The following is a 24,439-nucleotide window of genomic DNA, read 5'->3' as shown; positions in this document are numbered from 1 at the left end:
GCCAAGGTCATCTCTTTGTACGAATAATAGTTTGTGAGTTCAAGTGGTTGAGTTTAGATTAGATTAGATTTACTTTCATTCCAATTGATCCGTAGTGAGGAGGTCCTCCAGGATGTGGAACATGTCAGAAAAACAACAATACATGACAAATATTTACAATTAAAACAAATAAGCTAATGTACCATTCCACAGGTCCCAAGTGGAATGATCCTCATTTTTTAATGAACACTAAGAGTAGTTTTACAAATACTAATGCACTGAATTTAAAATAAAAAAGTTTTTTATTTATTTATAAGGTAATACAACTACTGTAATACTTATTTACAATGAACACATTACTGCACTGAAATGGTGCAGAAGTTAGATTATACTATAATGTAAGATGGCGCATTGTGTTCTGTGCAGGACGGGGAAACTTTTAGTCTATGTCTGCATGTGCGCGTATTGATGTGTCGATCGTAAAGCAATTCTGAACATTTGTGTGATTCTCGGACTGTTCTTTAGACAGAGTAGGCTACACAGAACCTGAAATAGAAAAGTATAGAATGTTGAGAGATGTGTGATTCTGTAATATAAGAATAATACTCGTTTTGTGAAGAACTATTGCTTTAGTAGTTTTTCCAGAAAATAGCCATTATTCCTGCGTGCAGCTTTTTTTGAAACATAAAATAAGCACTTTATTTCATTTCATTCGCTAGTATCCCCATTCTGCGGATTTTCTAATATGGAACAAAGAGTGGACTCAGCTTCCATATGTATCAGCTGATCATCGTCTGTCTTAAGCGGCCAAGTGCGTGTACGGTGGCTACTTGACAATGTACGCACCGGCAGCTGGCTCGCCTGACGTCGCTTCCAAAGCAGGGAAATGCTATATTGGTTTTTAACAGAGTTTTAATAATTGGGAGCGTATGTAGTGTCATAAAAAAAGGCAATAACTTACAAATGACACCCCATCTGTCTTTACTTAGTTTACTAACGACTCTTGCAGACATGGAACGTTACAGTACAGGGCAGTTTATGTACCATTCTCTTCTAGCGTACAGACAATTAGTCAAGAATGTCATTTTTCTTAAAGAACAAAAAAGGCTAGTAAACAACAGAAGACATGGCCTTTTTCAGACAGACGACGTACGTCTTCCCAACAACGTGAAGTATCGTTCGCTGCACTTTCATCCAAATCACTGAGAGCGGAATGTAGGAAACTTGTGTGGAATGCAGTATCTACATTATTTAACGCACCAAGTAAGCTATCGCAACTGTAGCTGAGGGACAAACCACACAAACGAGATGATAAAACGACAGAAGCAATAACACTGTATCGCAACAAAGAATAAACCAATTCTGCAATTGTCGCTACCTCTGAGCCACAAATGGCCGGAACCCTCAACACTATCGTCATTCTAAGAAAAACGTTATCACATTAACAAAAATATTCGTGTATACGGAAGTCAAGTGAAGTGTAAAGAAGTGCTAATCATTGCAGTCCATACAAAATTGTTACGTGTCACGAAAAATCACTATCATAACAAGGACAGCGTCAGAAATGTGCCTCTCATGCATGAAATCCTACGTCTACATTCTACGGCTTTCAACGGCGCTCTACATCTGCATCTATACTCTGCAAACCACATTTAAGTGCCTGGCAGAGGGTTCGTCGAACCACCTTCACAATTCTCTATTATTCCAATCTCGTATAGTGCGCAGAAAGAACGAGCTCTGATTTCCTTTATTTTATCGTGGTGATCGTTTCTCCCTATGTAGGTCGGTGTCAACAAAATATTTTCGCATTCGGAGGAGAAAGTTTGTGACTGTAATTTCATGAGAAGATTCCGTCGCAACGAAAAACTCCTTTCTTTTAATGTTGTCGATCCCAAATCCTGTATCATTTCTGTGACACTCTCTCCCAAATTTCGCGATAATACAAAACGTGCCGCCCTTCTTTCAACTTTTTCGATGTACCCCGTCAGTCCTATGTGGTAAGGATCCCACACATCGCAGCAGTATTCTAAAAGAGGACGGACAAACGTAACGTAGGCAGTCTCCTTAGTAGGTCTATTACATTTTCTAAGTGTCCCGCCAATAAAACGCAGTCTTTGGTTAGCCTCCCCCACAACATTTTCTATCTGTTCCTTCCAATTTAAGTTGTTTGTAATTGCAATACCTAGGTATTCAGTTGAATTTACGGCTTTTAGATTAGACTGATTTATCGTGTAAGCGAAGTTTAAAGAATTCCTTATAGCACTCATGTGAATGACCTCACACTTTTCGTTATTTAGGGTCAACTGCCAATTTTCGCACCATTCAGATATCTTTTCTAAATCGTTTTGCCATTTGTTTTGATCTTCTGATGACTTTATTATTCGATAAACGACAGCGTCATCTGCAAACAACCTAAGACGGCTGCTCAGATTGTGTCCCAAATCGTATATACAGATAAGGAACAGCAAAGGGCTTATAACGCTACCTTGGGGAACGCCAGAAATCACTTCTGTTTTACTCGATGACTTTCCGTCAATTACTACGAACTGTGACCTCTCTGACAGGAAATCAGAAATCCAGTCACATAACTGAGACGATATTCCATAAGCACGCAATTTCACTACGAGCCGCTTGTGTGGTACAGTGTCAAAAGCCTTCCGGAAATACAGAAATACGGAATCGATATGAAATCCCTTGTCAATAGCACTCAACACTTCATGTGAATAAAGAGGTAGTTGTTTATCCACAGGAACGATGTTTTCTGAACTAATGTTTACTGTGTGTCAATAGACAGTTTTCTTAGAGGTAATTCGTAATGTCTGAACACAATTTATGTTCCAAAATCCTGCTGCATATCGACGTTAACGATATGGGCCTTTAATTTAGTGGATTACTCCTACTACCTTTCTTGAATATTGGTGTGACCTGTGCAACTTTCCAGTCTTTGGGTACGGGTCTTCCGTCGAGCTAACGGTTCTATATTACTGTTAAATATGGAGAAAATGCATCAGCATACTCCGAAGGGAACCTAATTGGTATACAGTCTGGACCAGAAGACTTGCTTTTATTAAGTGATATAAGTTGCTTCACTACTCCGAGGATATTTACTTCTACGTTATTCATGTTGGCAGCTGTTCTCGATTCGAATTCTGGAATAATTACTTCGTCTTCTTTTTTGAAGGCATTTCGGAAGGCTGTGTTTAGTAACTCTGCTTTGGCAGCACTGTTCAAATGGCTCTGAGCACTATGGGACTCAACTGCTGAGGTCATTAGTCCCCTAGAACTTAGAACTAGTTAAACCTAACTAACCTAAGGACATCACAAACATCCATGCCCGAGGCAGGATTCGAACCTGCGACCGTAGCGGTCTTGCGGTTCGGCAGCACTGTCTTCGATGGTATCTCCATTGCTATCGTGCAGAGAAGGCATTGATTGTTTCTTGTCGCTAACATACTTCACATACGACCAGAATCGCTTTGGATTTTTTGCCAGGTTTCGAGACAAAGTTTCGTTGTGGAAACTGTTACAAACATCCCGCACTGAAGTCCGCGCTAAATTTCGAGCTTCTGTAAAAGATCGCCAATCTTAGGGATTTTGCGTCTGTTTAAATTTGGCATGTTTGTTTCGTTGTTTCTGCAACAGTGTTCTAACCCGTTTTCTGTATCAAGGAGGATCAGCTCCGTCGTTTGTTAATGTATTTGGCAAAAATCTCTCAATTGCTGCCGATACTATTTCTCTGAATTCAACCCATATCTGGTCTACACTTATATTATTAATTTGGAATGAGTGGAGATTGTCTCTCAGGAAGGCGTCAAGTGAAATTTTATCTGCTTTTTTGAATAGGTATATTTTTCACTTATTTTTGGAGGATTTGGGGATTACAATATTCAGTCTCGCTACGACAACCCTGTGTTCACTAATCCCTGAATCCATTTTGATGCTCGTTATTAACTTAAAATTATTTGTTGCTAAGATGTCAAGTGTGTTTTCACAACCGTTACTATTCGCATGGACTCATAAACTAAGCGCTCGAAATAATTTTCAGATAATGCGTTTAGCACAATTTCGGATGATATTTTATGCTTACCTCCGGAATTAAACAGGTATTTTCGCCAACATATCGAGGGTAAATTGAAGTCACGTATTATCGTATTACTCGGGTACGTGTTTGAAATCAAACTCAAGCTTTCTTTGATCCTTTCAGCAACTGTATCATCTGAGTTGGGAGGTCGGTAAAAGGATCCAATTACTATTTTATTCTGGTTGCCAACAATGACCTCTGCCCATACTAACTCACAGGAAGTATCTACGTCAATTTCGCGACAAGTTAAACTACTTGTAACTGCAACAAACACCGCCAACCGTGTTTACCCTACCCTTTCGGAACACCGTTAGGTTCTTCGCAAAAATTTCGGCTGCAATTAACACATATTCGAAAATATTTCTTCATGAATAAGTTGTAGCTTATGTCACTGTGTCAATGAGATTCTCCTGTTGGTAGATTTACCAGTATTCGCAATAATTCATGTCTCTTAGTAATTTACTAATGCATGAAACACAAAAATATAAGAGCTATTTCGTTAATTACGTAGAAAAATAATTAAAAGCAAACATTATTTTTACGACAAATTTTACTGCTTTCTCACCGCTTGGAGCGCTAGTATTGCTCCAACTGTTAACAGTAACAACTTTCGCAACAAAATGTGCCCGCCTACAGCGATTTGCATTTTGCAGAAGAAACCTGTCAAAAGCGCTGCTGTCTGGGATTTCCTAAGCTGACTCAACTGTAGGAGTGTCTTAGCAGTAAAGAATATTCCCAAATGCATTAAAAGTTAAGGCATGATGCGGAATTTTTTTCACGAATCTGTGTTAATGACGTCATATCTCCTGCATTGTGATTGGTAGTAGTGGTATAATTTTATTGGTGGATTTGGAGGAATCTGTGAATAACGTCTGCGAAATTTATTGGGAATAGAGTTAGTAACACAGAGGTAATAAATTTAAACGACATGCATGATGCGACACTTTTGATTATGATGTCATATCTCTTGAACCATGGTAAGGCCGCTCGGGGTAGTGTGTGTGTGTGTGTGTCATACTTAGCATACGTTAGATTAAGTAGTGTGTAAGCTTAGGGACCGATGACCTCAGCAGTTTGGTCCCATAAGACCTTACCACAAATTAAAAAAAAAAAAAAAAAAACTATCATAGGTAGCGATTGCTGCCTTGACAGAAAGGGATACCTTTACCGAGTTTGGTTGAAATCAGTCCAGTGGTTTAGAAGATGTGAAATGTTAGACTCTGCGTGGGACGTGGCAATTGCGCTCTGCATCTCCACGTGTTCCTGCTGAACAGTCAATCCTTAAGTAATTTTGGACGAGTTAGAAGCACATTCACACAGCGCGTCGTGCTCCGTAGGTGTTTGTCTGCATGGAGCTTTAATAAACTACATTGTCTTCAACAAATATGATACACAAGCGCTACATTAAAGCTCTCTGGACTGTGACACAACTGAACTCATTTCCAAAATTGTAGTATGACAGCTTACACTGCAATAAACGCATTCTAAGATAACTTCAGGCGTAAACAGTTTGCTTTCCTAGTTGCAGCGTAATGTTTACTTGGAGGTGACAAACGTCGATGACCTCCAATTGCAGAACACTAAATATATAGTACCTTTATATGTCAAATCCAAAATGTAGTAGTGAACGAACATGTAAGCGTGTGCCTCTATGATAGAACTTATAAATCTCTTTAAACAATCTCTTTAAAGAATGGTGTTTTACAGGTGCTTCCATATGACATCAGCTACCAAATACCTTACAGAACTGCTGCTGTCTGGTGATTCACAAAGCTATGATTTCTATACTTGTGCACTGGTAAACCATCCCGCAAAACAGTATTATTATTAAATATTTCTTGTATATACATAGCTTTCATACACGATGCTGACTCCTCAATTACGACTCAGGAGCACTATAATAAAACAGGTGAAACATGTCAAATTTAGGACTGCTATCCACGAGCAATATTATTCCGACGGCGCTGTGTTTCTCATGTACGTATTTTCATGTTTCACAGTCTCGACCAGTCCTAACAAGTCAGGATTAGGCAGCTCACAATCACCGGCTACGCATAATTATGTATGTGGGTTTTGCAGGACAGGACTAGGAAAAAAATGTCTCTATTCGGCTTTGTGGCGTTTAAAACTTGCGTGAGTAATAGGTGACTATAGTGCGGTTAAATGGGGGGTGGGGGGGGTGGGAGGGGGTGGAGGGAGTGGTACACAATGTTGCATAACTAGATTACTAAAATCAAAAAAGCTGCTACGATTTCTATCGGCAGAGATATCAGACAGTTTATGGCTCTCTGATACGTAAAGGAGTCACTGTGTCTCGAGCAGGCTTAGGCTACTACGTATTAAAGTTTTTCGTATAAATTTCTCATAAGGTCGTTCTGCAATTTTGTCTACTGAGATGAAATAATGGCTTCTATGTCGATCTTGTGATAATGATGCAGCAATAGACGTTTTCTGCATCGTGGTCTCACTTATTGTAAAATTTGCGAGAGCGTACATTCCTAGAAGAGTCAGCCAGTCTACTGCTTCGTCCTACACACTGCTCCCGAAAAGACCATAAAGCGAAAATGGGAGAGATTCGGGTTCAAACGGAAGCTTAGCAACAATTGTTCTTCCGGCGAATCATTCACGATAGGAAAGGAAAAGTGGGAAATGACAGCGGTTCACAAAGTACCCTCCGCTACACATCGTAGGTTGTCTTACGGAGTAAACAGAACAGACTGAACACAGTGTGAAAGAAGTGCATGGGTCACATCTGAGGGTTGCTGCGTTACTCCCTGTAAATAATAATTAAGTTATTACTGTGTAACGTGAAACATAAGAGCACCAGACCCTTGGCAAATCACGAAATTTTATCAGCGGATAATAGGTGCGTGCTTAATCAAACTTTACTGGGCAGTGATGTACTGTTGAGACTTTCACTTAAGTGATAGTTCTCTATCGGATACTATCGTGTTCTCTCTCTTCGTTGTGGGATTTATTTTATTTTTTTTTCTTTATTGTTATTTTAAAACGTGTACAACAGGCAGGCTGTCAGCAGCATTCTACGCTGCTCTTCAGCCATAGAATAGACAATGAGAAAACAACAGAAAGAATACACATAAGTTACATAACGGTGGGTAATAAAACGGTAGACACATAAATACAAACACGGAGCCGTTCACATTCGACGATAATCCACACTACAAACTGTTGACACGACGCACAAACACTGAAGATGTCGATGGCACAGGTGAATGATGGAGTGTGATGGTGAACACTGAACACTAAACATGACGGCACACACGAGACACTAACGGCGATGATCTCTGGCGCGCGAATGTCCACGTAGCGTGTGCGAGTCCGGGGACCTGCCAAGAATGGTAGAAGGGTGAGAGGGGGGAGAGGGTAGAACAAAGATGCCGATGGCTGAGGAGATGGGAGGAGGAGTAGAGGGACAGGGGAGGGGAAGCCTGGGGGAGGAGTGGGGAGAAATGGTGAGAAGGGGGAGAGAAGGGACGGAGGGTGCCCAAAGGAACAAACACAGGAAGAGGGAGGGAGGATCAAAGTTGGTAGGAGGGGTAGATGGAGGGGAGGAGGGCATCATCAGGGAGGGGGAGCTGGCGGAAGCCACCTTGGGAGAGGGTAAGGAGGGTGGAGAGATGGAGAGCATGTGGGAAATAGGAATACAGGCACGGCAGCGGGCGGGGGTGGGAGAGGATGGGGGAGACAAGCGGGTGAGGAGGATCAAGGTGTAGAGGTTCCATATCCTTTCAAGGAAAAGGAGGAGGTGGGAGAACAGAATAAGGTCGTACAGGATCCGCTTGGGGGAGGGGAGACGTATGCGATAGGCGAGGCAGAGAGCATGCCATTCAAGGATCTGAAGGGATTTGTAAAAGGTAGGGGGGGGGGGGGGCGGACATCCAGGCAGGATGGGCGTAGCAGAGGATAGGGCGGATGAGGGATTTATAGGTGTGGAGGATGGTGGAGGGGTCCAGACCCCACGTATGGCCGGAAAGGAGATTGAGGAGACAGAGTCGGGAGCATGTCTTGGCTTGAATTGTCCGGAGATGGGGGGTCCAGGAGAGGCGACGGTCGAGGGTGACGCCAAGGTACTTAAGGGTGGGGGTGAGGGCGATAGGACGGCCATAGATGGTGAGATAGAAATCAAGGAGGCGGAAGGAAGGGGTGGTTTTGCCTACAATGATCGCCTGGGTTTTGGAGGGATTGACCTTGAACAACCACTGGTTGCACCAAGTGGTGAACCAGTCAAGATGGGATTGGAGAAGGTGTTGGGAAAGCTGAAGGGGGGGGGGCAAGGGCAAGGAAGGCGGTGTCATCGGCAAACTGGAGAAGGTGGATGGGAGGGGGGGGGGGTGACGGTGGTGGCATGTCCGCCGTATACAAAAGGTAGAGAAGGGGGGAGAGGACAGAGCCTTGGGGCACATCAGTGGAGGGATAAAAGGTGTAGGAATCCGTGTTATGGAGGGTGATGTAGGAAGGACAGTGGGAGAGAAAGGAGCCGATCAGATGGACGTAGTTAATGGGAAGGGCGAAGGTTTGGAGCTTGAAGAGGAGACTGGAATGCTATACGCGGTCATAGGCACATTCGAGGTCCAGGGAGAGGAAGATTGTGGAGCGACGGGAATTATGCTGTTCGGAAAGGAGATGAGTGAGGTGGAGGAGAAGGTCATCGGAAGAGCAGGACAGCCAAAAGCCACACTGGATAACGGGAAGGAGGCGGTACTGGCGGAGATGCTGGTGGATGCGGCGGGTGAGGATAGATTCCACGACCTTGCTGAAGACCGAGATAAGGCTGATGGGACGGTAGGAGGAGACGGCGGACGGTGGTTTACCAGGTTTAAGGAACATCAGGATACGGGAGATTGTCCACAGGTCGGGGTAGTAGCCGGTGTACAGGACTACATTGTAGAGCCTGGACAGGGTGGAGAGGAAAGAGACAGGAGCTTCACGAAGGTGGTGGTAGGTGACACGATCGTGACCAGGAGCGGTGTTGCGTTTTGTGCGGAGTGTAGCAATGAGATCCTGTGTAGTGATAGGGGCATTGACTTCCGTGTGTGCAATGTTGTTCAAGTACTGGAAACCAGGTGCGGGGGGAGGGACAGCGGTGTCAGTTCGATCGCGGACATCCGGGAAGAGGGAGTAATCGAACTGGGGATCGTCGGGGATGGAAAAGACATCGGAAAGGTAGGAGGCAAAGTGATTGGCCTTACTAAGGGTGTCAGGGAAGGGGTGATTATCATGGATATGAGGATAGTAGGGGGAGGGTCTATTTCTGGTAAGGCGAAGGAAGGCTCACCATAACTTGGACGAGTTTATAGGTAGGGCAGAATTTAAATGGGTGCATGTCTGTCGCCAGTCACGGTGTTTCTTAGCCGCAAGCAAGTTTCGGATGTTTCGCTGGAGTTGCCGGTGGCGTCGTAGTGTGTCCGGGTCACGCGTGTGGAGGAAGGCGCGGTAGAGACGGCGGGATTCACGGAGGAGGAGGACAGCCTGTGGGGGTAAGGTAGGGCGGTGGGGGTGGATGGCGACAGTAGGGACGTGGGCCTCCACGGCCTCAGACAAGGTCTGCTGGAGAAAGGAGGCGGCATGGGTAACATCGTCAGGGTGGTGGTAGGTGAAGGGGTGGCCTTCGACCTGGGTGGAGAGGGTATCCCGGTAGGCATTCCAGTCGGCGTGGGAATAATCATGGACGTACTTCGGGGGAGGGTCATTACGAGGGTCGTGGCGGGGGCGACGACCGTATGAAACGGTGAGGAGGACAGGGAGATGGTCGCTACCAATGGGGTCCAGGACATCCACCGCTATGCGGCCAAGGAGGTTGGGGGAGGAGAGGATGACATCGGGAGTGGAGTTGGATTCGGAGTGGGTGTGCTGGGGAATGGGGACGAGGTCGCCTTGGAGGGTGGAGAGGAACCAATGCCACCGCCGTAACTGGGTGGCGGAATGACTATGGATGTTGAGGTCGGCGGCGATCATGTAGGAGAAGGTACGATCAATGTGGGAGAGGAAGTCGAAAGGAATAGGGGAGTTAGGGCGGACATTGATGGTGGCGCAGGTGACGGTAAGGCCGGGGAAGAAGAGACTAAGGATCAGGTGTTCGGTGGGGTCGGGAAGGAGAGGTTGGAGCCGAACCGGGATCTGGCGGTGGTGACCAATGGCAACTCCACCACGCGCAATCGGGAGGGGATTATCGGAACAGTGGAGAAGATAGGGCGAAGTGTGGATGGTGTGCTGGGGTTGGAGGAAGGTTCCATTGAGGAGGAAGGCATCCACGTGGTGGGTTGCAAGGGTGTGCATGAAGAGGTTCTTGTTGGAGGGAAGGGAACAGATGTTGTTGAACAGGATACTGTGCTGTTGCGCCATGACAGGGATTTAGACGAGGGTGTCGAGACGGGAGAAGGTGAAATGGGCCTGGTTGTGGGAGTAGGTGGCATACATTTTTAGGTGGAAGATGGAACGGGCGGCAAGGGAGACCTGTTGGAGGGTGTAAGGGCGCTGGAAAGGGTGGAAATTTTGCACGACAATGGTGAGGAACCTGATGTCCTCAGCGGTGGGGGGGGGGGGGACAAAGGGAATTGCCAGAAGGGGTGGGGGCGTCCAGAGAGCGGACAGGGACGGTGTGTTCAGGAGTGGTCGGAGGGGGTCAGGCTTTACATTTTTGGGAGTAGGTGGGATGGCGGAGATTGCAGGTATTACAGGAGGGAGGGGACTGAAGGTTAGGGCACTGCCGGAGGAAGTGCGCTTGCCTAAAATGCGGGCAGGTGGGGGCCTCGCGGCACTCAGCTGTTGGGTGCGCGTTGTAGCGCAGACACCTCTGGCAGCGAAGGGATTGAGGAGGGGAACGGGAGGAGTCGACCTTATATCGCTGGTTCAAGAGGAGGGCATCCTCCTTCAGGAGATGGTCAATGGAGGGGGCGTCCTCGGAGAAAACCTGCATAAGGCGGGTGGGGTCAGTTGAGTTAAAAATGCGACGGACCGCCCGCACCTCCAGTGAGGGATGTGCCTCGAGCTCCGCCAACACCTCCTCCTCTGTGATCGTCGGACTAAGCCGAGTGATCACGGCAGTGAGGGTCAGCGGGTGACGCGGGTGTTGGGATTAGCGGGCAGAAGATGGAGCAGGGGTGAGGGAGGTGTTGGGGCCAAACTGGGGGAGGCAGGAGAGGATGTCAGTATGGAGGGTGGGGCTAGGGGAGGAGATGAGAACTGAATCCCATCTGGGAGTGAGGAGTGAGATGGGGGCACCAGGGAAGTGTTGGCGGAGGAGGAGGGAGAGGTTCTGGGCCTCGAGAAGGGAAGGATCGGGATGGGAGAGGAGGTATTTGTATAAAGAGGGGGGGGGGCGAGGAGGAGGAGGAGGAGGCCGAGGGAGCAGGGCCAGGCGGGGAGACATCCATGGCATCCTGGGGGCTGGAAGGAGGACGGGGCGGGGCCTTCTCGGGAGCGGAGGAGGTGGGGGTGCCACTAGTGCGTTTAAGGGCAGCGGAAGGGAGGGTGGTGATATGAGGGACGGAAGGTGGCGGGAAGTGGCAGTTTCCGGCGTGGACGCAGTAGGCAGCGCCAGTGATGGTGATGGTGAAGGCGACGGCGATGGTGGTGGCGGTGATGGCGAAGGTGATGGGGAGAGCTAGGCATGGGCAATGGCCCGTCGGGCCACCACCCTAGATGGAGCTGCAGTGACAGGCTGGGGGAGTGGGGGGAAAGGATCAGAGGTAGAGGAGCGGGAGGAAGAAGGTGGGGAGGGGGCGACAAAGAGCGAGAGAGAAGGGAGAGTTAGAAGAGGAGGGATGGAAAGAGTGGGGGCGCCACTGGGCACACCATGTAATGGTGGTGGTGGCGGCAGTGGTGGTAGTAGTGGCAATGGTGGTGGGGGCTGACATGACGACACGGAAGAACTAAAACAGTACAGGACGAAAAAGAGAGGAAAAAACCGGGGACGGACGAAGACGAGGACCAGAGTCCCACGCTGCTGGCGCTGGCTGGCAGTAACGCCGCAGCTGCTGCTGCCGTGGATGGGGCCGGGGCCGCTGCTGCTGCTGCTGCCGCTGCTGCTGGCTGGACCGCCGCTGGCCGGGACCACTGCTGGCTGGCTGGCTGGCTGGACCGCTGCTGCTCGGCTGGCTGGCTGGACGGCTGGCACCTGCAACCCTAACGCTTCGATTAGTGCTGGAATGGCACAATCGAAGGGCGGTACTCGTAGCGAGGTACCGCTGGAGATGGCTTTATTTTAGTTTCATCCATATTTACAAAGCGTGTTTTCATCACATCAGGAGGAAATTTCTGTACTTCTTTCTTTCTTGCATCGTCCAACGACGATCCATCCGGTAAGTAGAAGTTGACTGAGATGCTGATCCTATCTGGCAAATCGTTTATGTATACAGGGTGGTCCATTGATTGTGACCGGGCCAAATATCTCACGAAATAAGCGTCAAACGAAAAAACTACAAAGAACGGAACTTGTCTAGCTTGAAAGGGGAAACCAAATGGCGCCATGGTTGGCCTGCTAGATGGCGCTGCCATAGGTCAAACGGATATCAGCTGAGGTTTTTAAATAGGAACCCCCATTTTTATTACATATTCGTGTAGTACGTAAAGAAATATGAATGTTTTAATTGGAACACTTTTTTCGCTTCGTGATAGATGGCACTGTAATAATCACAAACATATGGCTCGCAATTTTAGACGAACAGTTGGTAACAGGTAGTTTTTTAAATTAAAATACAGAATGTAGGTACGTTTGAACATTTTATTTAGGTTGTTCCAATGTGATACATTGAACCGTAATAAAATTTGCTGTTTTGAAGAGCGCGCCGCAGCTCGTAGGGTAAAGCAGTTACCTTCCGTTTCTGGCGGTGGTGCCGCTGTGGCAACCGCAGCATTGGTATCTCCCTCTGGTGTGAAAGGGGAAAGGTAGCCTGTTCACATGCATTTAAGGGGCGCTATGAATTCGGCAATTGGTCAGTCTGAGTCGGTGCAGTCTGGTCTGTTGGTCAGCGTAGAGCAGTCAGTGTCTGTCTGTCGTCCGGAGTGCTAGTATGTGTTAGGCCGCCAGACTGCTCGAGTTTGCTCAGGCAATGGCCATTGGCTGTTGGATCTATCGGTTGGTCGGTCGTGCACTGGGACACCAGATGACTTGTCCGCCTGGAGCGTCAGCGCATGTGAGGTCGCCACGTGAGTCCAGTGGCCGCGCCGTATAACGAGGCATAGTGGCTTCGCCGCCGACACGAGAGCAACAGGAGTCAACCCACGACATCAGTCTGGCCGGGGCGAGCTGCGACGCCGTGAGATCAGCGCGCCTCCCTGCGTCTGTTGAAGCGGCTGGCAGCGGACGGTTCGGGAGAGCGTTTTGGGGGGGTGCTGCGCCAGGTCTTCGCCAGAAATCGCAGTTTATTAGAAGTTAAGTGATTCGTGATGTGTTGTTTCATTTACTTGTTAAATTCTATTTGTTCTCTTCGTCAGTCTCTCGTCCCCAGCTTGCTCATCTCTCTCTCGTTTGCATTTGTTAGGCAGTTAGTGTCTGTCTGCCATACGTTAATAGCTGCCTCTGTCATGTTTGTCGGATTCAGTGTTAACGAATTTATTGTGTAAGGTGTAAAGGCCGAATTTCTGAAATATGTTTTTATCTTGCCTATCATCTTGCGAGGTGGTATATGTATAATGTAGAGCATGTTGGTACATTTTATGTAAAACTGAATTTCATGGATTTTATTTAAACGGTCATTTTAGTATATAAAGTTGCCACCCTTCCACCGTAAGAGTTCTTAAAAAACAAGTTGCACTTTCGGTGGCAAATAATTTTTAATGTGAGTGTTTTGTACCGTTTCCATCCCTCATACGGGATGCAGAGTTTATGTGTTTCTGTGAGTTGCTAAAATTTTTAGTTTAAAGTAATCTGGTGTGTTGCAGATTTGCACCAGTGTAGTCTTTCCGAGGTGGTTGTGAGCGGTCGTGACTACAGCCATGTTAAAAGGGAGCGGCAAGGTTCTCAGCCCGAAAGCTCACATTATATAAACACAGATGATGTGACTTACCGAACGAAAGTGCTGGCAGGTCGATAGACACACAAACAAACACAAACATACACACGAAATTCAAGCTTTCGCAACAAACTGTTGCCTCATCAGGAAAGAGGGAAGGAGAGGGAAAGATGAAAGGATGTGGGTTTTAAGGGAGAGGGTAAGGAGTTATTCCAATCCCGGGAGCGGAAAGACTTACCTTAGGGGGAAAAAAGGACAGGTATACACTCGCACACACACACATATCCATCCGCACATACACAGACACAAGCAGAAATGTCTATTTTCTCGAGAGGTATACAGGCACGGTTGCGACAAGTTTCCCCAAGCGAAATTCCATATTTCCCTGATTTCCCTACAAGTTTTAGCGCTTTGCCTGACAAGTTTTGAGATCTCAAGGGTAAGTTAAGACGTAAGTTAACAATCTGGCTTTGCAGCAACTGTACAAGAAACAATAGTGCAAACGGGGAAATATCGGGAAAAAAACCTTCCAAGCAGATAGCGTTTCCTGATGTGAGCAAAAATCTTAAGTGCTAACATCAACATCTTTCGTAATAAACTGTTTTTAGATGGAGAATACAAGCCATATGGTATGTGTGTTTCATCAAGACCACTGATGTTATTAACGAACACATCTGGTGACAAAAATATGCATTTCCTTGAAGTGCCAAGACAGATTTAAAGTAACTTCATTCCTTTCATAAATGAGCTCAGAAGAAGGTAGTTCCTTTGAAAAAAGCGATAAGGTAGAGAAGAATAGTGTAAACCAACACTATACGTGGCCACCTGTAGAGTGTTGGCTCTACTATGTTCATTATTGTCGGTTATTACCCACTGTGGTGCATCTATTATTTTACAGTTATTTTGTGATTTTTTTTGTCGAGAAATATATAAGAACATAACGTATAAACTCCCAGCGACTGACACATTTTATTCTTCTTATCGTCCTTACTTTAAACTACTTTTGTAATGTCAAAATGTACTAGAACAAATAAAATGTCTATAAAATGCCGCACTCTACAACGTACTTGTGGTGAGACAGTCTCAATTCCCGAAATCCATCGCCCGTAGCCCCCGGCCTGCTGAGGGGCACCACACTCCTGGGTCCACGGATAAACCATGAAAATCCGCTGCATTACTCCACACACGAAGAGACCCGGCCTGCGGGCAGATTGGTGAGACTAGATCTGACGGGCAGGACCAGCGCATTAGTGGGAACCGAATGTCTTCAGGTCGGCAGGCCCAATTCATTACAGACAACCGCAGGAACGGTCTGCGGTTTTGGCTCGTCATGGAAATCCACTCGTGTGGCCAGCTATTCACGAGCCACAGGCAACATGTTGACGAAATGAGACCTCGGTGATGGATCTATGAAACAGATAACTTGTTCAAATACTCTGAGAATCAATAATAATGATAGGCAGGAACTCACTATAATGACTGCTGAGCTGCAGACAAGCACGCAGAAAAGACAATCACACTCTCAAAACTAATTTTTCGGCCATAACTTCTGTCAGAAAACGAGAGCACATACACATTGACACAACCACTCACTCACAACTCATGCACACGTGACGGCCATCTCCGGCTGCTGCGTCTACAGCCTGACGATCAGATCCAAACAAACCATTCCTCATGCCTCCCTGCCTGTCGTCGTCGGCAGTTGCCAGGTTAGCGGCAAGAAGCGGTGGCAGCACTGGCTGCAAGCAGTGCTACCACCACTGCAAGCAGGAAGGAGAGAAATAATGAGGGAGTTGGGAAGCGGCGCACATATTCAACCGCACCAAGGCAGTGACGATGCATGAAAACTCAGTAAAAAAACCATCTCATCTATGAGACAAAAACGAGATTTTTCCAGCGTCTTTTTCAAATTTCCCTGACGTGTTTGAAATTCGCTTATATTCCCCAATTTCCAGAATATGTGGCACCACTGATACGTTCATTTGCCGCTAAACTATTAGTGCTCCAGTTACGGGTCCTTGGGGGCACGCCCGATGTTACTTTTGTTTTTTCTATGAATTACTTAAAATATCGTGGTATGTGTCTGCAATCATTATCACTAGTCGTTATAACTGCCTCGATCACTGCCTTCATCAGAATCTGTCAGACAAAAGGAACAAACGAGAAGTTATAATTCTACCAAAAATACAGCACTGCATTGTATACAGCAAAATGAAGATATGCCATATTTACAATCTCGATATCTCCCGCATTCTTGCATAAATTTACACAAGTTAGTTTTTCACTAACTGTAAAACCCTACAGAAAAAAACTGTTAATTATTCTTATTGGTTACGTGAGATGCGGCGATATAATTCAAGGTAATTACAATTCCGAAAATAACAGCTCGCTCTGGTCATCTGTTAGTCCACTAACATTTCAGAGCCTCTCGACGCCAAGTGGGAGCGTCTCTCTCTCTCTCTCTTTCTTTTTCTCTCTCTCTCTCACACACACACACACACAATCATTATTTCCTGTGTATTAATCGTCATAATCTGAGTCTTTCTCTCACCCATAATTAGAATTTCCGTAATGTGCAGATTCTATCGTATATTGATGGTTCCACGTGGAGATCAGATCGTGCTCGTGTAGGAACACGCCTGCTGCAACACAGGTCACCTGCCAGATGTGGTATAGGTGTGCGATTCTTGCCTGACTGAAACGTCTAAAACATTGGTTGTAAGCGTTTTGTATAACGTGCCACTACCGTGTGCAGGACGGGTTGCGCTGCATTCGCAGTACAAACCGTTATACTGTGAACTGTGGTGGTGTTAACAGAAAATTCGTTGACCCTCTGGCAGTTTTAAACCACACAGAAACTGTTCTGTTGGATATTGATATTATGTGGAAGGGCATTTCACGTCATCTCATGGTTATGCGTTACAACTATGCCAAGCACAAATAGAGAAAAGGTTGGTTTGTTGGTAGTATAGCAGAGATCGTTTCTTACCTACATGACGTCACTGTTTTATACTGTCAGAGGATCTTACCTTGCTTCTCATAGCAGCACAGATGTCTCGAATGAAAGATAAATATTACAGGGACGCTTCTCACTCCAGCACGGATGTCTCGAATAATCGATAAATACTACAGGGGCTCTTGGTCACTAAATATCTTATGAACATTGATGTGACGTTGCACCATGTGAGACATTACCGGTCGTTCAGGTATATTTTTTATGGACAAAATAAAATCAATTGGTTGTTGTTATAACGGATACCCATGTTCTGAGGCGCAGAATGGAGCACATATTGATACAATTACATACAGCAGCATAATTGTGGTGTAACAATTTACAGCTTGTTTACTAATTTTTTCGGAATTTGACTTCCTGTTAGTTTCCAGAAGTTGGTGCCACTCGAATATGCGCTGACGTCATTTCTTCTTACCTGTCAAAGTATCATTCTTACTACAGAGTAGATGCCTCAGATGATTCATAAATACTACAGGTACTTTTGAACACTGTATTGCTTATGGACATTACGCTAGTGTGTGACATTGTTCGATCGTTTGGGCAGCAATACATTGTTGTCACAAACACCGTGTGTGTGTGTGTGTGTGTGTGTGTGTGTGTGTGTGTGTGTGTGTGTGTGTAGGGGGAAGGAGGTCTATATTACACAGATGTGATGCACGTGTGATGTCATAAGATTGTTTAAGTACTTTAAATTAATTTCCTGTTGTAACAAATACCCGAGTGCTGAACATATTGCTCGAATGCAGCTGGGTATTCCGCCACTGGCGTTGATGTCGACAGGCAGAGGAGTACGACATGTGGATGTCAGTGAAGTATGTGAACTTCATGAAAGCAGTGCTGCGCTTCATACTGACAGCATGCATGCCACTGTCTGCAGAATGGGACAGCTCAGCTTGGCGGGTGATACATGCAAATTGATGCAACAAAGCAGGTGGCCGGGGTGGGAGGGCCCTCTCGTCCAATACCCTTCCCTCCTTTACCATGGCATGTGGTTCCCAGTATGGCCTTGGAGATAAGGAAGTACTAATGCTGACAGTAGCAGAATATGATATGCACAATTGCCTCAGCTGTAATGTGACAGCAATGGTCGTTTGAATGTTATCTTGCTTACCCACTGCCCTACTACTCCGAGGAATATACTACAACCCTCAACATATCACTCCTTTAAGGCTAGCAAGGGCAAGATTACATTAATTACAGTGCACACAGAGGCATTTAAGCAATTATTCTTCCCACTCTACATGTGAATGGAATATGAAAGTGCTGGTACAGTGGGCTGTACCTTCTGCTGTGGACTGCATCGTGGTTTGCGGAGTATGGATGTAGATGTAGATCTTTGGCACACGGCTCCAAAATGTGGGCAGCAACAATGTCTTGCATCCAAGCCAAAAATAATGAGATTAGACTTGAAAGGATTTCATAAATGACTAGGACTGAATTTCTTGGTGGCAAGTGATGTTCATGCTCAGTATTGTTACTATGGCTGCTAGTGTATACATGGCACGAGAACAGTGTTAGATGTTGAGTGATCACTGTAAAGAACACAGAGATGCTGCATACTTGTGCGAGACAGCATTATCAGCACCTGACAGTGCGGAAGGGGACTCATTGTGAGCCTCCATATGGCCGGCTGGTCGAATTATGATTTTTGGACCCTTCAGATGTGACAGTGGCCTGGTACTGGACTGCATGGGAATGCGAGAGCAGGGTTTCCGGTCAACCATGTCTGATCACCACAAAGGAGAATTGCTGTATTGTGCACCAAGCACACTGTAACCCCTTCACATCTGTAGCTGCAATCCAAGAATAAGTAATGAACTCCCTCAACATTCAGTCTCATCCTCTGACATTTAACAGAGACTAACAATAGCCTTACAAGAGAATTAGCATCCCATGCGTAGGCTTCCATTTAGCACCATAACACAAAAAGCCTTTGTTTGGAGTGGTTTTGTGACCAGGATGCATGACATCACCTTGTGTTTAGCTTTACACTTATTTGACAATGTCAAGCACAAATTCAAAGTGAGTCTCACAACTAATACATGCTACTTAGACTTTCAATGAAGAAAAAAGAAGAAGTAGAAGAAATTAAATGTCGTGTGACTAGGGCCTCCCGTCACATAGACCATGTGCCGGGTGCAAGTCTTTCGATTTGACGCCACTTCGGTGACTTGTGCGTCAATGGGGATGAAATGATGATGATTACGACAACACAACACCCAGTCCCTGAGCGGAGAAAATCTCCGACCCAGTCGGGAATCGAACCCGGGCCCTTAGGATTGACATTCTGTCGAGCTGACCACGCAGCTACTGGGGGCACACAGAAGAAGAAAGGGGGGAGGGGGGGGGAGAGAGAGAGAGAGAGAGAGAGAGAGAGAGAGAGAGAGAGAGAGAGAGAGAGAGAGAGAGAGAGGGGGGGGGGCAAGTGCCACTGGGTTAGATAAGCTAACAAATGGTTGAAGCAGAGCAAGACAGAGAGACCATATCACTTGATTCACTAACCTTAGTGTACTGCTGCCTGTTTAGAGCTACACATTTCTCATTTTACACTTAAGATGCCTATGTTTTGGGTTTTACGACATGATCCTCTCTGCTGGATATATATGCTGTCTTAATTCAGGGCAATATGAGAGCCCAAACAGATGAGTAAATTTGCTCAATTTGTTTACAGCTGTAAGGCATTACATTTAATTAGTAGCATTGGGCCATACGCTATGCATATATTTAGTATCTGTGTCTCAAATATACAATGAGGAAATATTGCAGACCATTTCAACCCATTACCTAATGTAGACTCCGCAATGTTTATATCTATTAATACAATGCAGTGGTCTGACATGCAAGAAATGTCTTGCACCTAGTTGTGAGTGTCACATTTAGACACGACTGGGTTACTTACGTATGGTACATATAGTCTGTAACACCTATTATACAGCCTAATAATGCAGTACAGGGTGAGATAAAACATCAAGCTGTTGTGTGAACTCACAGATAAGACACAGCTGTAGTATTCAGAGTGAAATTTCTCTCTCTCTCGCTCTCTCTCTCTATCTCTCTCTCTCTCTCTCTCTCTCTCTCCCTCATATGCTTGCTGGCTGGACATCTCATCAATAATCCTCATGTCAATCATTTAGAACCTTATAATTCCTATTTTGGAAAAGTGTTTGGTTTTGATAGGTGGTCTTAATTAATCAACGATTGGGATATGGAGCTGAACATTTATACACTCCTGGAAAGAAATTAGTGTGCTCTTTTAGAGGTTTCCAGTTCACTCAAGATTTATTGTTCCAACAGTGCATATGGAGTAGATGAAATGATTAAATTTACAGATCAACAGCACAAACAGTTCTGAGGTACCAGGTATCCACTCATGCTGCGACATCCATATTAGCACGTGGTAGTAATGCACACGCTGGCTCTGGCATCCAGTTGATCACACTGATGATGAATACTGTCCTGGGATATGTTATGCATCACCCACTCTACTACATAGTTCTGTAACACAGATGATGAATACTGTCCTGAGATATGTTATGCATCACTCGCTCTACTTGTTTACGTAGTTCTGTAAAAGTTGTTAGCTGACAAATTATAAGAGTCACTTTTTATACCATCATGTTCCTCACACGCTTGAGTGCACACAAGTCTGGAGATTGCGCTGACCAGCAAAGTTGCTGCACGTCTTGCAGAGCAGTTTCACAGGCAGTATATGGGCGAACATTATCCTGCTGTAACAACACGTCACATTTCTGTTTCAATAACAGCAAAAGAATGTGTCTAAAATCATTCTGCACATACCAAGTGTTGATTAGAGTCCTCTCCAGAAACAGCAAAGCTGTACAGGAGTTGTAGCTTATTGTACCCCAAACCGTAAGGCCTGGGGTGGGGTCAGTGTGACTCGGAGGAATGCTCTCTACAAGGCAGCGCTCACCAGGTACATCGTACATGCAAATGACCACCACCTGCATGCAAGCCAAATCTGCTTTCATCACTGAAGACCATGCCATGCCATTCTATCTTCCAACTGATCCTCTGACAGCACCAGCTGAGCTGCACAAGTCGATGATACGGCACGAATGGAAGACAAGACACGCTAGAGGTAAGAATGCCTGTAGTCCCAGTGCTAATAACTGGTTTTCAACATTTCATGTCGACACACCTGCACTCACAAGCCCTCTTATCTGTAGTGTGGTAGCTGTATGATCCGCCACTGCTGCCCTTACAATATGGCGATCCTGGTGGGCATCTGTGCTGTGTGGATGTCCAGAACCTTGTCTGTGGGTGTGAGACTGTTCACATGTCCACTGGTGCCAGAATCTTTGCATAACAGAATCTTTGCACAGCTGATGCAGCACGCCCTACTTGTGTGGTAAGTCTCTGAAAGGACCATCCTGTCACATGGAAGGCCACAACTGGACAGCTTCCAAACTCACTCAGTTGGCTGCAGGTAGCACCAGTCAGTCTCCACAGCATACTTGCCTATTTGCTTCACACCTTTGCTCCACACTGAGCCTTCCGGCAGTGAGCATTCCCTATTAAAGGGTGGATGAGATGGCACACTGGCAGCTACGCCACTACACTATCTGTTGGAGGACGACACTGAACCATTATTAGTACACCAACTACCCCTCCTCCCCTCAGGTGGCATATACCATCACTGGATCAAAACTGATGTCATCTTTCCAGATCTACTATTTTCTCCTAGCAGTGTAGTTCACGGAAACTTCAATATGAATGTCCATGTTTCACACTGAAGAAAAATCATTGTTCAATTACAACAAAATTAGTGGCATAACTCTCAAGTACTTGAAAAACATAATTATAGTCATACCAAGCATTCTAAGGTAAGACAATAGCAGTTGATGACAGACTTCTCTCATTACCTTTGTATCTGTCACAACTGATTCAATAAGACATTGTTTTGCATTACAGCTTCCATCCTGTAATCAGATATTGTGCAGGATCACAAAACATTCGTTGGACGTCTCATTAAACAAAAATATGAGACTTCGTTGTCGCTCCAGGATTTTACCTGTGATACCTCAGCAATCCCCACGATTCGAGTAGTCTTAGACTTATAGCGCTTGTGATTACATTGATGTATCAGTTTCTATATTATGCATGCATTAGTGTGCCACAGAAGTTGTCCCTGTAGAAAGCATTCCAGCCCAACTAATGAGTGATTATAAAATTTTAAATATTACACAGAGAAACTAAAGTCTGATAATGAATATTTTGTGTATTTTTGCACGTCTGCATCTGCAATTCTGACATGCATTAAAATCCATGAGAGGAATGATTACAAAATGACACAGCCTATTGATAAAGTGAAGATGAACGGCTCCATCTTGTTTTGGTTGGTCTAGCAGCGTACAACTGCAATGTGGTGCAAAGATTTCAATGTGTACCAGAACTGTAGGTATTTTTCATGTGGAGACAAAGGTCATATTAATTACATAATTTTAATTGTAAACAGGTTAATTAAACTTTATCACAACCCATTGTTAGCCTACAGGAAAGACAAAGAAATAGAAATCATGCTAGATACAAGTTTACTCTTCCATTTTTAAGTCAATACTTCTCTTCAACTTAATACGTCAGTCATATAAACAGCTGTAAAGTGTACTTACAAGCTGTGCTTAAGTGTCCTGCACACAAAATTGAAATCTTCTCCAGCATACAGCTCACTGTCAGTCCCTTTGGAAACACATCAAGTGTATATGGTTGTTTTGTCATGTGTAAGTACGTGTTTGCTCATGTTACCTTTACAAGCGAATTTCTTCTGACAAATGTTGCAACTGTATGGTCTTTCCCCAGTGTGCTGTCGCAGGTGTTCCTTCAGGTGGCTGTTGCACCTGAATCTCTTCTGACACATTTCACAGATGTAGGGACGTTCGCCTGTGTGCATCTGTGAATGCTGCTTCAGTTTACTTTTTTGGCAGAATGGCTTGTTGCACACACCACAAACGTATGGGTGTTCGCCAATATGCACCAATAAATGCTGCTTCAGTTTATGATATTGTACGAATGTTTCGTTGCAAATGCTGCACTTGTATGGATTTTTTCCAGTGTGCACTCTAAAGTGTTTATTCAGACTACCACTACTTGTGAATGCTTTGTGACACAAGTTGCAGGAAAGCAGAAATTCACATCTGTCCACATCTGTGTCCTCCTTCAAGTCCTGCAACTGTGAAAACGTCTTACTGTAGATGTCACATCTTTGCCTTAGATGCCTAATAGCAAACTCATTCAAACAAGATGTTTCCTGCAGGCTAGTGCGTTGTATCCTGTTGCATGTTCCTCTAGACAGTGTGACGTTGGTAACCAATCTGCCACTGCCATCACTGATCTTGTTGTCCTCCATGTCAACGGGGCTAGTACTGCAGAAAAGTAGAGAAAACTCTGTCAGAAGGTATTGTAATAATTCAACTATGGAAATGAAAAACTGTTAACAAATGTTATGTAGACAAAAGTATAAAACGTCCCTCCAAAACATGTTATAAAGCAGGAGCACACTGTCTTGAGTTTACATAATTTTTAAATCGATTTAAACAGGCCACAGAGAGAAATGAGTTCATTGAAGGCATTACTTTAGAACCCAAAAGGTTGTAAATTGGTCAGGATAACATGAACAACAGTCATTACGACTGTAGACGTAGCAAATTAACTGATTAGGGCCATAGAACTTTAAGGTACACTACGGGAATTCCTACGTCAACATCTATACTCTACAAGCCACCTAACATACAGGCTGTCCAGCGAAGGAGTCCCTCGATGAGTGCAACAAACAGTATGATTACTGCGAAAGTTGTAAGAACTTTATACAGAAATTATACAAAAATATCCTAAATAGAATAGCTGGTATCCGATGGCGTTGTAATCGCAGTACTTACTGTCCATAAATCATTTGCTGCAGCTCAGAGCGACCAGTTCCACCACTGAAACGTAAAAGGAGGCTCATGTACTGAAGGAAGATGACAAAATCATGAATTCCACTGAACATCGTATTTTTTGGTATTGGAATACCACAGATTAGAACACAGTCCTGTGGCAGAGAGGCGCAGTTTTTGAGCACGATTTAATATTCCATAGCGATCTGATGCGAAAACCATTTGCAAGCTCTTTGCCAAATTCCAATGGACAGGCAGTGTAGCTGATGGTCTACTGGGGAACGTTGGCCCCAGATCAACTCCTGAAAGTGTCGCCACGGTTTCTGGAATTATTCAGAAAAATCCAAGACAATGCATCCGAAGAATTGCAGCAGAGACTGTTTTGAAGTTTCCAGCATGCAGAAAATACCGAGGCAGAGCATACATATGTTTCCATTCAAAATCAAAACCCATCAAACCACAGTGTATGCACTGACTTTGAAAAACAGATTCTCGCAATGAT

General features: G+C 45.1%; 1 protein-coding gene across 5 annotated transcripts in view; it reads right to left on the bottom strand.

Annotated features, from left to right (window-relative positions):
• Positions 1-20,319: 20,319 nt before the first annotated feature.
• LOC126210129 (myoneurin-like) overlaps positions 20,320-24,439 on the bottom strand; it is a 128,423-nt gene continuing 124,303 nt past the window's right edge. For 4 of the 5 annotated variants that reach the window (XM_049939276.1, XM_049939277.1, XM_049939279.1 and 1 more), the window contains one exon: positions 22,494-23,427. In XM_049939276.1, the coding sequence (XP_049795233.1) occupies positions 22,758-23,427 (670 nt within the window). In that variant the 3' untranslated portion in view covers positions 22,494-22,757. Of the gene's footprint in view, positions 20,776-22,493; positions 23,428-24,439 lie in introns of those variants that run through there. The other variant, XR_007540609.1, reaches the window with a different exon arrangement.

The sequence above is a fragment of the Schistocerca nitens genome, chromosome 10 (genome assembly GCF_023898315.1).
Source record: "Schistocerca nitens isolate TAMUIC-IGC-003100 chromosome 10, iqSchNite1.1, whole genome shotgun sequence".
NCBI lineage: Eukaryota > Metazoa > Arthropoda > Insecta > Orthoptera > Acrididae > Schistocerca > Schistocerca nitens.
Note: the sequence above shows the minus strand (reverse complement) of the source record. Positions and strands in the feature narration are given on the sequence as shown.